The sequence below is a fragment of the Falco punctatus genome (genome assembly GCF_963210335.1).
Source record: "Falco punctatus genome assembly, chromosome: Z".
Lineage (NCBI taxonomy): Eukaryota > Metazoa > Chordata > Aves > Falconiformes > Falconidae > Falco > Falco punctatus.
This window is the reverse complement of record NC_137586.1, coordinates 63154629-63169112: the sequence shown is the minus strand read 5'-3', so window position 1 is coordinate 63169112 and position 14484 is coordinate 63154629. Positions and strand designations below refer to the sequence as shown.

The window sequence follows — 14484 nt, the reverse complement described above, 5'->3', positions numbered from 1 at the left end:
TGTGTGATTTGAAACGTCACCTATCAGACTGGGAGGGTTTGCCTGAGGGCATATTCCCGTGTGCATTAAAAGCGCCTTTCCCCGCCGGTTCCCGCCGCACGCACCCACGGGGGACGGGGCACGCCGCGGTGACGTCGCTGCGGAGCGAGTGACGCAGTCCGGGCGCGACCGAGTGCGCGCGCGGGCGGCGCCAAGATGGCGGCAGCGGAGCCGGAGCCGTGCCCGGGGGAGCCGGAGCCGTGCCCGGGGGAGCCGGAGCCGTGCCCGGGGGAGCCGGAGCGGCTGGAATTCCTGCGGGAGCGGCATGTGCGCTTCTTCCAGCGGTGCCTGCAGGTCCTGCCCGAGCGCTACTCGACCCTGGAGACTAGCAGGTTAGCGGGGCCGTGCTTCGGGGCCGCCGAGCCCCGTCGCCCTCGGGCTGGCGGCCGGGGTGTGGGCGCGCCCCCGTCGCCCTCGAGCTGCGGCGTGGGAAGGCGGGACAGAGCCCGTTGCATTTCGCTCGGCAGCCCCGTCTCGTCCCGGGGAGGTGGCGGCTCTTCCCTCTCGGACGGGCGGTGGCGTTGACGGGAAACCCCCCCTCCGCCCCGGAGAGGCGACGGCGGGCAGGCTGCAGCTCAGCACCGTGCCGGCCGCCGTGGCCCAAAGGAAGGCGCTGCCTATAGATCCGCCCACCAGCAGACGGCTCGTAAAATAGAGGTGTTGGTGTAGGGGTTTGGGCTGTGCTCGCCTGAACTCCCCGACATCCGTGAGGGGAGACTCATGGTCCTTTCAGTCCACATTCAGGCCTGTGATTCGCTTCTTGTAATCCACCCTGGAAGGCGATTTTGAAATAAATTACTTAAGCCTTTTGTAGCTTGTAATCAGCATGTGGAAAGTTTTTGTTTATGTAACAGGAATAGTTAACTTTATACTAGCTAGTGAAGATGTAAAAGTACTAGTGAAGTATGTGCCTTGCTTTGAATTAGGCTGACATGACAAGCCTGTAATGGCTTCTGAATGCATTTATTTCAGATTCTTAAGGTAGTCAGTTACATCTGAGGCACAAAAGGATCAGTAACTTGATTCTTGGGCTGCACTTGATAAAAAACTTCGAGATATGTAGAGGGTTTGGTATCTTACTGAACCACTAAACGCATGGGATGCTTTTCGCTTTGTAATCTGCAAGTCCTGCTGTGAAGAATGCTTAACGGCTTTGATCTTCATGCTAAATCAAGCATCATTTCAGTTGAGAGTACAAGCAAAAACTTGGCAAAAACGTGTAAGGACTAGTATGGATAGTGCCAGACTGTGTGTGGAATAGTACATAACTTAATGCTCAAAAGGAAGGTTATAAATTTTCTTTCAGAGTGTTACAAATACCGTACCCAAGAAAACTCTCCAAATCAAGTGACAGTTGAGAAAGACGACATTCGTTTATTGCAATGCTGGGTGCAGGGAAGATCTTTCCTCCTAACATGCACACCAAGCTACTCAAGGGTACACATTGTATACCATAGAGTATTTGCATACTCATTGTAACCAGTCTGTCAGTGAATGACAAGTTTCTTGCTTTTCATGCAAATTAGTACACATCTCAGATAGCTCTATTGATGCTTTTTACCATACTCCCCAAGGCGGGGGGTGAGGGTGGGGGGAGCTGTTTGAGTCGTAGGTCCGGATCTCCCACTGCCACAATTACTTTTGTCCTACTTCCAACTAACTTTCTGTTGGTGTGTGTGGATTGGAACACTTTATCAGTTTGTCTCTTCTTAGGGCCAGAGCTTTCTCACTTGAAGGTATCTTTTGCACAGCATAGAGGGCAGTGTTCTTTTCGCTTTCTGTCTTTGTTTCCCGACCTTGTGACATCAGCAAAAGGGGGGGAGCTGGTTCTTTGTTCTTTCTAAGTAAATTGTGTAAGTCTTTGGTATCAAGAGGTATAAATCATTATTCATTAAGAATTAGATGATATTTCAATGTACTTTGTCGTTTATTTTAAACAGAAAAAGGAAGTCTGGGCATGCTATACTCTTACCTCTTTCTAGGCATTAAGAGTTACAGTAACACGCAGACATACCAGAGTCCTAACACAAAAGGCCAACCTTAGTCACACTGACATACGGAGAAAGGCCAAAGAAATGGCATTTGTTCAACCAAGAGGAGGGAGGATCCCATCACAGTCTCCTATTACTGAGAAGCTAGTTACAAAGAAAGGTGAAGGTGTACCTTTCACAAGAGATCACAGTGATGGGGCAAGAGGCTATGGTAGTGAGGTGCTTCACAGAAAAATGTCTGGATGTAAGAAAAATGTTCTTCACTGTTAGAGCAGTTAACCCCAAAGAGGTTATTCAGTGAAGCGGTGGAGTCTCCCTTGAACAGTTGACTTGTCAGGATCTTGGGACCTCTCATCTAAAGCCCCACATTCTGCAGAAGGTGACATCAGTGGTCCCCAGAAGCCCTTGTCAACCTAGACATTTCTGTTCTGTGATTTACAATGCCAAGCTGTTGCAGTTTGCCACTGAGCTGAAACAGAGAGTCTAGTTTACATGTGGTCTTCCCCAGTCTTACTGAATAATCCTAACAGGAATGCAGATTGTTTTGAGAACTCTTGAGAAATTAATGTGCTGTCTGAGCTTAAATTTAATGTGTGGTCATAGTAATTGCAATACATTAAATGACCAGTGCCCAATGTATTGTACATAATGGCTGTGCAGGACTGAAAAAACTGATTTCTGAAAATTGGAACCATCAGTCTGAAACTATTACAGGATGCCTAAGTTTTTGATTAACGAGCAGTCTAAGTCTTCAATTAAAATAAAAATTGTCATTGTCTAAAATCATGCATGTTTTGAATTCGTGAAGTTTTTACTCAGCCAGAGTTTTTTTTACTCCTGTTATACTGATTTTTAGATCGGTGTTCTGCAGGTGTGCGTACATGTCTGTTAACAAGCGGGGAATTGAACCATAAATGTGTCATCCCCCAGTTTCACCTTAGAGGTGCTTTTTGTGTGTTTTGTTGTTGTTGTTTGCCTTTTTGACAAGTTCAAGCAAGGTCAAAGAGTTCAGCAATCCTCCTTGAGCTGGTACTGCTGCAGAAATAAATACTTTTGCTCTTTTAGTCTTACTTTCCTTGTTCCTGCATTTATGTGGTTCCATGGTGAATTAGATAGGGAAACTCAAGTAAATTAAAGAGAGGCTTGTAAAAAAAAAAATCAATAATTTGTCAGTGAATTAGTTTTGGCTCACTGCACCAGAAACAACTGCATTTGTTGTCATCAGGCAGGGTGTAGAGGATGAAATTCTCCACAGAGTGCTGGGCTGCTCTGACTTGAGCTGTAATTTGTCAAACAGTAAGGAAGTAGATGCAAAGTTAAAGAAATCTGGGCTTACATTTGTTACTCAACTTACTGGCTCAAAGCCTGCATAAATATTTTTGTCTGTAGTTACTGCATGTAGCATCAGCAACAGTAGTTTTTAAGTGATCTGATTGGTAGTTTCGTACATACTGATTGTCAGTACTGTGACATTTTGCAAGGAGAGTGCAAGCCGCCTAGTCTCTGAAGTCTTTCAGGTTGCTCCCTGCTGCCCTTTTTGGCACGCTTCTTCAGTTTCTCAAATCGGTCACTTCAGATGCTTTCTGAATTTTGCTGAGAAACTATAGTCTTTGTCCATGCCTGAAGATGAAGAGCCTTGAATCTGTCATCAGAAATGTCTTTACTCGCTTGTCTTGGAGGGGAACTTAATACAAATCATACCTATATTGTAAGCTTTCAGTAGGTCAGTTAACAAATAAATTTCAGCCGTCAAGCTTTGATACTTGACTTCCTAAATTAATACATGTGCAGTAACTAAAGTGGTAGAAGGCATGAAGAAAAGATACAGCAAAAATTATGCCAAACGTCGGGGTTGTCTTAAGGGCTGCTCTCTGTTGCAGTTGCTATGTAGAAAGTTTTTACACTTGATGGTGTGTGTCAGCTAAGGTGCTGCAAAGAATTGTCTTTGTTAGTCTTGGAACATGTGTGTGTTAATTTTCTGTGAGGCAGAACAGCTTATAGAGTAAGGATGCAGCATATAGGTGGCTATATCAGGACCTGTCAATGTCCAGTGGTGCCAGATGTTCTGGCCCATCATATATGAATTCCAACACACTGTATGGGCTGTTCCTTAGTCTGCTGGTACTATTAACACAGAGAATCAACTGAAACCTAACAGTATGTTAAACCACTGTTTACATTAATTTATCTGACATACGTATTTTTAAGTATGAATGAGATTTATTGTCTGTCTTGTCTGTATAGTCTTGTGGATTTGGACCTAGTTTGCAGCAGTTTCTAGTGCTGAAGTTGGCATGTTTGTGCCTCATTGGAAGTAGCTCTAGCTGCGTAACATGGTGTGAAAATGTCTTTAAGTACTTTCAGTAAAATATTGCCAAACTTACTGTTTGTGAAAATAGGAAAATATGTGCAAGGTTTCAAAGAAATAATTTACTGTAACTGAACAGTGTGGGTTTTTTTTTATAAAAGTAGTAGTTTTACTTGAAATGGTTATTATGCGGAGACAGTTTGGGTTACACAGATCTGGTCAATGGCAAAAGTTAGTATAAGCCTTGAAGTATTAATTTTGCAGCTTGAAAGACAATTTTTTAGTCATCAGATGGCTTAAAAGATACTCGTTCCACTTAAAAAAACCTTTGTGTGCAACATACTTTTTTGGGCTTTCTGTACTCAGAATTTTTATTTGTTACAAGAATAGTAAAGAGACATTTCAGAATCCAGTGATTACAGAATAAGTTTACACTTCTGCTACAAATACTTGCAGTAATGGATCTGCACGCTATTCCATGTTTGATATTTTTTTTTAATTATTTTATTTTTTGTTTTTGCAGGGACCTTAGAGCTGCATGGAGGGATTTTTTGAAAAAGGAATGTTAGTGTTCAATATCCAAGCATATTATAAATTAAAACCTTTTGTTTGTAAGAGTGGTGTGAAAAACAATGTAAAAGCTGAGGGTCAAAGTAAAAGATAGTGTAAAAGCAAGTAACCTCAGTTTAACAGTACATCATTCAACTGAATTGTGGCCACTGCTTGTGCTATGTAATCCCAGATGATAACAGTTTTGAAGTAGAAGTTGTTGACTTAAATTCTGCTTGGGAATGGCCAGATAATGATATAGCAGCTGGTCAGGCCACTGGTAGGAGTGTCACCCTTTGACATTGTGCCATTGTATTGAGATTAGCGTTTGCTGCATTATTTTTCTGTGATTTAATCAGAAGAATTCTTTTGGAGGTGTGTTTTAGGTTGACTCACATCACCATTTTTTCTTGGTCTTACTATTTGTGGTTCTGATGCAGAACCACATGCAGAAATTAAGTGGTTGTAGAGACTTCTGTCTACATCTGTCTCCTCGTCTTCAGAGGTACCTAATACTTATGGTCAGGGTGGCTCACCAGCTTGTGAGGTAATTGGAGATTATAAATCAGTCTGCTAATGAAAGCTGGCATTAACTTTTGGGTTTCTTTAGCATGCTGAACTGTAGTTCATGCCTGTGTAGCAGCTGCTTCACAATCCATCATCTTATCTGGTGAAAGGAGAGCAAGAATTTCTAGAAGGAGAAGCAGATGCAAGTGTGGGTGGCAAAATATACATCCAGCTAATTTTAACCTGAGTCAGAATTTCCAAGGTACCATCACATGAACATTTTCTCTCTTAGGAAGCTATCTGAAGTTCCTAACCCAGTGCTGTTGCTTCAGTGCTTTGTTAGAGCAAGTAGTGCAACTGTTCGAGGGGCCGTGCTGTAAGCTAGGTGACTGCAGTGGTTTGAGGTAAAAAAAACTAACTCCAAGGTATTAGATAACAGTTAAGGTAGAACACTTTTATGGAAGGAAACGAGCTGTGGGCAGGAAGGACATTCAGCATACTAGCTACTTCACTCCTGTAATGGATACTTGGAGTTGGTGTGTTTAATCTACGATTAAGTTAGTCAGTTATCTAGGCTCCTTTATACCAAAGGACAAGAAATAAGTACCTCTAGATGGTAATTCATACTTTGTGCCTATTTATACATTGACTGGTTACAAAGGAAGCCTTGCTGGTTGACAACTAACTTCTAAGCCTACAAAACTGGGTTTGGGACACAATGAGAGGCAGCTTACTGTAGTTCAGGGTTACCTTGCACTTACTGCGTATTTAGGGATTGATTCATCAGGGAGAGCTAGGGGTCCATATGTTAACAACCTAGTTTAGTTTGTCGTATGTTTTTTTCAGGTAAGCAGCCCTTAGTTTAATGTCTGAATTGGCATGTTATTACTATATAAAAGGAGGCGTGGCTTACATGAAAAGAGAAATGTTTGTACTACAAATAACATAATTTTGTCCAGTAGATAAATTTCACACTTTCTGAGCTAGTCTCTATGCGTTGCACCACTATCATAGGCTGAGAATTCTCAGATATATCTGTTTCTGCAACTGTTTGTTAATTTCCCCATGATATTTATGGTGGGAAGTGTAAGTCTTATCTTTTTCTTTTAGGTTGACAATTGCATTTTTCGCACTCTCTGGTCTGGATATGTTGGATTCCTTAGATGTGGTGAACAAAGATGATATAATAGAATGGATTTATTCCCTGCAGGTCCTTCCCACAGAAGACAGTGAGTGAGTTTTTAGTTTTTTTTTAATTTATATTAACACCTTTACTTTTGCTTTTCACCTTGGGGAATAGTGGATGGATCTTGGTTTTTATAAAATACAAGGCTGATTTTCCTGAAGGAAGAGTTGCACCTTTAAGCATCTGAGAGGATGTTTCACCTGGTTCTGAAAGAAATGCATATGTTTAAGTATTACAAGTCTAATGGTGATAATATTGACTTCTGCTAATTGTAGCTATGCCAGGAGCTCTGAGCACAGGCATGGTTGTTTGGAACAGGTTTTGGAAAATGGGAGATGTAAGGTTAAGCAAAACGGATAAAACAGTTCCTGCTTTAAAATGAAAAATCTGTCCCTTAGATCTGTGAAGGTTAAGTTCACGTAAGGTTTTTAGAAGGAGTAATGCTGTTGCTACATCGCAGCTGTGCTCAGATTGGAAGGTGCATAGCAGATCCAAGCCGGAGAGGGAGCTCGTGTGCCTTTCCTTGACAGAAGTCAAGGAGATGCTGTTTCTGTGGGCTAGTTGGTATTGCCGACTTCTTTCTGTGGCAGCGCAGGTGAAAGGCTAGTAGTAGTGGAGGAGTGGAGTGGGTGAGGCACCTGCTGCTTTATGGAAGGTGGTGCTGGCGTGTTAAGTGCTGCTGTGGTGATAGCTCCAGGCTGGGTGCTAGAGAAGAGGTAATTCCTGTTGCCAGTCTAAAATCGTGAACATGCGCTTTGTATGTTGCATGGTTGTAGAAAGAAGATTGTGTGTTTCCTTATATCTAATCTAATTATATATTACAAATTAGGTCTTTTCCCCTAAAAAAAGTTTTATTAAATGAAAGCATTTTTATTAAGTACGCATGTGGAAGTCAAGATTGCTGATGCTTTATTTTTACAGTTATAAGAAGATCTGTTCTGGAGACTTACAAACAATCAGATTCAGCCCAGGCACTAGTTTTATTAGATCTGGGTTTCCTTGTGTTATGTTCCAGGACTGATTATAGAAAATTAGAGGATTGGATCACATGATTATTCCGACAATGTTTTTGATCATGAGGAGATTCCTGTCCTTTAGCAGTAAAAAAAATATCCAGGGTGTACATGCTTTGGTTTTAGGAGTTAGTAATTTTCTGATCTTTATCCCAGTCTTCAGGAATGTATTCTGGAAGAACAGTGAAGATTGCAGGAACAGAGAATGGAACAGGCATTTTTTGTTTGGCTTTGATAGTATGCAGTAATTCTCAGGGGGGACTTAGCCAGTGTTTGGAGTAGTCCCATTGTCAAGAGCCTCCTAGGGAGGGCAGTATGAATCTCAGCATGCAGGTGTGGAAGCTAACACTCCAGGGCAAAACTGAGATGTGCTGCTTTTTCTAGCTATCATCCCATCATATAGCTACAGGAGAGTAGTTCTGAGGAGGGTGCTTTTGACAGTGCATTCTGTGCTTTTAAATTATCAGTCTCTCCTTTTCACCAAACTTCCCACCAATCCTGATCTTTATATGACATGTAAAAGCTCTGTTCTTCTTATTATCTTACGCTTTTGGTAATAACACTACTCTGTCTGGTCACTTGACTGCTAAAACTTCAGCATTATTTTTACTCTTCTTTTTTCCTTTGTCTAATGGACAATAGATGGTGCAAAGCGTAAATGATACAAAAAGCAGCAAGTTGGTTATTGGATGAAAAAATGTACAGAAGGGAATGTATACCTTCCTGTAACATCTACTTTCAATAAATGTATTGATTTTCACTTCTTTAATTCTGGGTGTATGCAACGTTTGTTAACTAGTAGCCTCCCAGCAGTAGAGCTCTAGCTCCATCTTTAGCCCCTTAGAAGAAGTAGCTGACTCTGATAGACTGCAACAGTGAAGTTTTTTGTTTCAGAATGCTTGTGCATCTCTAGTTAAAGAGAATGGTTGCTAGCTTGATGCATCAGAATCCTGCGAGGTAAAAAAAACCCCACAACTTTACTCTGTGTTTAAAGAAAGATCCTATTGCAGCTTATTTTACATGCATGCTGGTAAACCTCTCATTCTGTGGAAAAGTGATTTTTAAGCATCTAAATTACAACACTGTTTTACAATATAGTTTCTGGAATGATGAATTCCAGTAATCTTCCCTTAAGTACCTATATTGTATTTAATACAAGTATTTTTATTTGTTTATTTATTTATTTATTTAGTTATTATTTATTTAATACAATTAATTTTGGCTCTGGGACTGAAAACCTGTTTAAAACTTACATTTTAAATTGGAATATATTTTTACAGAATCTTGGGATTTGTTCTTGATCATATCACTGTTTGAATTCCTAAAATGAGGAGCAAGACAATACCCGTAATTCTCATCAGAAAAATAAATTTCTCTGCTGTTCAGGTTTGTACCTCCAAAGGTTCCATATCCATAGCACTTCAGTTGATTTTTATGTAAACCACTTTTTTAAGATGGAAAATTCACTATTTTTTTTTTGAGAACTACTGCTACCTTACAGTTGCTTTTCCAATGGATGGGAGACAGAGCAGTTGATATTCTGAAAAATTACTATCTGTTAATTTTTATCAGTGACTGTTATCTTAGGTGTACTGGCTGGGATATAATTCATTTTTTCCATGACAGCCTGAATGCTGCTGTGTTTTGGGTTCATGGTTAAAACAGTGTTGGCAATACACTGGTGTTTTAGCTGTTGCTGAGCAGTGCCTGCACAACGTCAAGGGTGTCTCTTCCCCCCCCACCCCCCTCTGCACTCCTTCTCCCCCACCAGATACAGCCAGGGGACACAACCAGGACAGCTGACCCCAAATGACCTGGGGGATACTCTGTACCATCTGCCATCGTGTTCAGCAGTAAAAGCTCCAGGAAAGGAGAAGGGGGGTGATGTTTGTGGTTGCGGTATTTGTCTTCCTGAATAACCCTTGCATATGCTGAGGCCCTGCGTTCTGGGAAGTGGCTAAACACCTACGTGGCTGATGGGAAGTAGTGAATGAATTCATCCTTTCCTTTGCTTGTGCCCACAGCTTCTGCTTTGCCTATCAAACTGTCTCTGAATCTGTGAGCCTTCTCCCCTTATCTGTTTTCTTGCCCTCCAACAGGACAGGGATGTGAGTAGGTGGCCATGTGAGTGTTTAACTTGTTGGGGTCAATCCACTGCAGCAGGGCATTACAGAACCTGGTAGAAAATTCAGAATTTGGTGGTTTAGAATACTGCTTAGATAGGGTCTCACAATATGCTGTCATAGTTTTAGGTAACATGTTTGTGTTTACAGGTGTGTGATATGTGTGATGGTTAATGAAAGCTCTATTCAAAGTTTGTAGCCTTTGTAATTTTTATGTGGAACTAAAGCTCATGAATGCAAAGTGGTGACATCTTGATCTTGCTTAGTAAGAAAGCAGATACATACTCTGTGAGCCTAATTGAAATGCTAAAAGTTAAGACCTGTCAGGATAGAATATATTTCTTCTGTGGGTTTATTGTAACTGTGATTCAAACAAATAATGTGCTTTAGGTACCATAATTCCAGCTCAAATGTTGTAGAGAGAGACTCAATACCAAATCTAATTAGAAGGAATGGCATGCCACTGATGCCTCACACAGAAACCTGCCATCTTTAGCTGAATGCTTGGTCTCATTGCTGTCTTCTGCTTATTTGAAAGGCCCCTGCATTCTGTAACTCGTGCAAAACAGTTTGGCTTTATATTTCATAGATTTGGGGTATTGTTACTTTTCCTTCACTTTTAGTAAATGCTCTGCTTAGGTGCATGTCTAATACATGTTTCTGTTTTGTGTGCACTGCAGAAAGACATCACTGTGTTTGCCTTTAGAAAGAATCTGAAATCTTGCATAAAAACTTTATTCTTTTTGTTTTTTTCATTTTGAGGAGGGTGGTGCTCTTCTACAAGCTTTATCAGAAATTATACGTGTTTAGACTAAGACATACTTTTAAAAGTGTTACTGAAATTGGAAAAGGGTTGACAAAAGACCCTGTTTCAACTGCTTGTTCTTAAGATTCTTGTCAGAATAGAGCTTTACTGTTTTTCCTCTCATAAAGCAGCTACTAGACAGAATTTCAAAATTGTTTTAACTATCCCATTTTCTTGCAGGTCACATTTAAAACCAGTTCAGCACTTTTGAAAGAGTGAATCTGGAGCTCTGTACTAAAGTAATCTAATTACAGACACAGTGGGGGCAAGCTCCTTGGCTATATTCATCCACCATCCTTCTCCATAGAAACACTGACACTTGTTTGACCCTGCTTGAGAGCTGGTTTAGTTTGTTCAAGTGGCAGAAAAGCATGCATTTATTTATCTAACAGAAGGTTAGCTTTGTGTCATCTTGGTGAGCTGTGGTGGCTGGAAGTGCTATGCCAGTCCAGGAGAAGATTGTACTTTTTGACAACTGGATGCTTCACTAGCTTTGCTGTACTGAAGAAATGGCACCAAAAGGACTAAGGCAAATTTCATTTATGAGTTTGAACCCCCAGGACCTGTGCATAGCAAGCTGAAAACCATTACACCACATCCGGGACCTAAAACTTTCTTCTGCAGAGTCTAAATTTAGATTTGTAGTAATGGTTCTTGTTTACTTGTGTGTCAGTACTGAAAAAAAATGGATAAAATGTTGTTGACTGTTTTTGAGATCACTGTTACATATGAACTTTCTAATCATGAGTTTCTTGAACAGATATACGAATTTTCCTCCAACATAACATAACATTCTTTAATGGCTACATTTGAAGTATTTATCTGGAGGCATAATGGACTTCCACTTTAGAGAATGCAACTCTGCATTTCATGACATATTCTGGTGCTCTGATTTATAAGAATAATTATTTTTTTAACCCTAGTTCAGTAAGAATTGCTTATACTTACTTTTATCTGAATGTACTGACTCTGTCAGCCTATGTTAAAGCTGTGTTGTTGGGGTTTTTTTATAGTAAAATTTTAAAGATGTATGTAAGCTTGCTTCTGTACTTAGCAAAATGAGAAAAGCTTTGGAACCAGAGGAATGCATAGGTAACATGAATGGGAAGAAGTAGTGGTAAAAATTACCAATCTTCCCATGCGAGAAAAATCATAAAGACATAAATAACAAAAATTTCCTGCCCATAACAAACGAGCTCCCAGGATAAGCCGTCTCTGGTTGTCACTTGAAGCTTTGTTACATGTCTTAAGGACTTTCTGGCATGCGCACACATGAGTAACGTGATTTTCTTCACAGGGAAGTTTCAGCTTTTCTGGTTTGGGCAATGGGTCAGTTTTCTTTAGTTCTGTTTCAAATGTGAAAAGCATTTCCAGGTATGTTTTGTTCTGCTTGCGATAGTCACGCAGCAGTTAATGAAACATTTATTACTTTCTGCTCTGTATTAAAATCCTTTCAGAAGGTGGTTAAATATGCTTAACTCTGAAAGTGAACACCAGGTGGTGCCACTTCGTAACTGCAGGTACACTTGGTGTTTCAGCATGCTGCAGCCGAGTTAATCATCCCAGCAATTTTTTACAAGGGACATAAACTATGATTATATCCTTTTTTCTTTTTTTTCCAATGAGGACATGTTTATTTTCTAATTTCTGATTCTGACAGTCTGTTGTTCAGGAAAGTAGGCAGGAGTTTGACTGGCACTACTAAGCTGTTACGTAAAGTAAGAAGTTCAAATATTTTGCAATAAAATCGCAAAACCAGCTTCACAGAAGGTGAGGTGATGTGCATAAACTGGAAGACAGTGGTTTTTCCCTAATTTCCCTTTGGTTCCCATTTGGTTTTGAACTTGTATGTTGACAGGAAAAAAATATTGGAGAGGTTACATCGAAGTACTGGAGTTAGAAACGAGCTGTTTTCACTTCCTGTTTTAACATTTCCTTTATAAGTCAGCATTCTGGTTTTTAATACAAGAATTTTAATGGAAATTTAGCAATTCACTTGTAGAGCAGAAGGTCTAGGAAACATCTATTGCATGCACATTAATGGCAAAGGTTTTTTTGTTTGGAGGAGGGGATAAAATTCCCTCTAAAGATTGTGCAGTATTAAGGGTATTGAAAAGCCATGCAGTTCTTCTGTTTCTCCTAGGAGCCAGTGTGTGAAGTCTAGGCTGGGAGGTTAGAAGTCACTGATGTAAAGAGTCAAAATAGATTTTAAATCAATGATAGCAAAACAGCTAAAAATCCAGCATTTTAAAATTACCAGTGCTGGTTTTTTAGTTGGTAGCTGTTTAGTAGTACAACAGAAGTTTTAAAATATTGCATGAAAATTGAACAGCTAAAGGGAATAATAGATCCTGATTTCATTCATGTACTTTGTTTTTAATTTCTTCTTTTCATAGCAGCTGTCAATTCAGAAGCCTACCAAAGTGACCTGCTAACAGCACACTGCATTTGGGTTTCATACTGCCATTTCTACCTTGAAATAAATTGAAGTGCTTAGACTAGTAAAAGCTTCTAGCTTAAAGGTTGCATACATGCAGAATTTATTTAAAATTACAAGCTGATGTTTTGATAAATTATATCAGAACTGGTAAGACCACATTACATAGTAATATTTTTAGGACTTTCCACTTAACTTTCTTGTTTGGTTAGTCTGGTGCAATTTTCCCTGATCTCCATGAGGATTTTTAGATTGAAGGCTGAAGAGCTGAAAAAAAAGGGGGGGAGGGTTGGGGAGAGAATTTTGGAACACCCAAGTGCTGTTGAGTCACAGCAGTCATTAGACTTTTACTTTCAGAGGCTGAGGAGAAAAGTAATTGATTTTTGCTATGCAGAAGCAGATCTGAGCCCTGCAAACCTGTGCTTACCTCTAGACAGTGTGTGGTGCACACTTCTGTATATTGCTTGCTCAGGTATTGTGACATACTTAAAACAAGTTACACTGAATCACTAACAGAAACGTTTGATAGCTAGTGTTCTTGTATACCTGTGTTTTGGGTGAGAGAAAAATGGCTTCAAGTAAAAATTTGCCTTTCATACCGTTTTAACTATTTCACTCTGACAATATTGAGTTTGATCACTGCAAGCTTAAAACTGTGAACAGTTTGTTTGTACTTGTACATGTTGCAAAGTATCTTAAAACAATTCTGCTTGGAAACAGATGGTATTACCAGGCAGGAATCCAGAAAGGAAAAAAATCTGTTACCGCAGGGCACTTTTCCAGGGGAGCAATCCTTTTTTATATTTTTTTTTTGAGCATGAAAGGCAATTCTGTGCTGATATGAACGCTGTATTTCCACCAATAAAAAAAAAAATCTGCTGCTTTGTCATTATAGCAGAAAGTTTGCTTGTGGTTTCCTTTGTTTTGGTTTGTTGTTTTTTTTATTAATCAGAGTGATAACAAACTGAGGTCGGGAACATACTGACAGACACATGCAAACTCTAGTAATAACTGTGAATAGTGTTAAACTAACAGATCTTGATCTGGACTACAGAGTTGTGGTTTATAAATGAGTGTTTCAGCAAAGCAAGTTAGTTGAGTCTTTTTATCTTTTCCAGGATCAAACTTGAATCGCTGTGGATTCAGAGGCTCTTCATATTTAGGGATGCCATTCAATCCCTCCAAGGTCAGTTAACTCTGTGTGTGTGAAATATTTTCAATTACACGGTAAATGATCTTGTGTGTTTTATAATGTTAACTGCACAATTACAGAATATCTGGAAGGCATGGATTTTTGCACTGTTAATACACTGAAATGTTTGCAGAGTTTTTAAGAAACATGCATAGGAAACGTACTATACTAAAATGGTACAATTTCCAGAGCAGTGAAGAAACTGACAGAAATTGTCTCAGTGCATTCTGCCCCTTCTCTGATCTGTTACTGAAGTAAGGAAGCTTCTCTAACTCAGGAACTATTACCTGGTAGAGAAGGGCAGAATGAGTCCTATTAAGTGAAGCAGCACACG

The 14484-nt window shown here is 40.0% G+C and overlaps 1 protein-coding gene across 6 annotated transcripts in view; it reads left to right on the top strand.

The window, feature by feature from the left end:
- The window catches only part of PGGT1B (protein geranylgeranyltransferase type I subunit beta), a 38668-nt gene that overhangs the window by 125 nt on the left and 24059 nt on the right, over positions 1-14484 (top strand). For 2 of the 6 annotated variants that reach the window (XR_013924763.1, XM_080371382.1), the window contains exons 1-3: positions 26-371; positions 6505-6623; positions 14077-14144. Coding sequence is in view for 5 of the 6 variants with exons in the window: in XM_080371382.1 (XP_080227508.1) it covers positions 196-371; positions 6505-6623; positions 14077-14144 (363 nt within the window). In the remaining variant the exon portion in view is untranslated. Of the gene's footprint in view, positions 1-24; positions 372-6504; positions 6624-14076; positions 14145-14484 lie in introns of those variants that run through there. The other 4 variants (XM_080371384.1, XM_080371383.1, XM_080371385.1 and 1 more) reach the window with 4 other exon arrangements.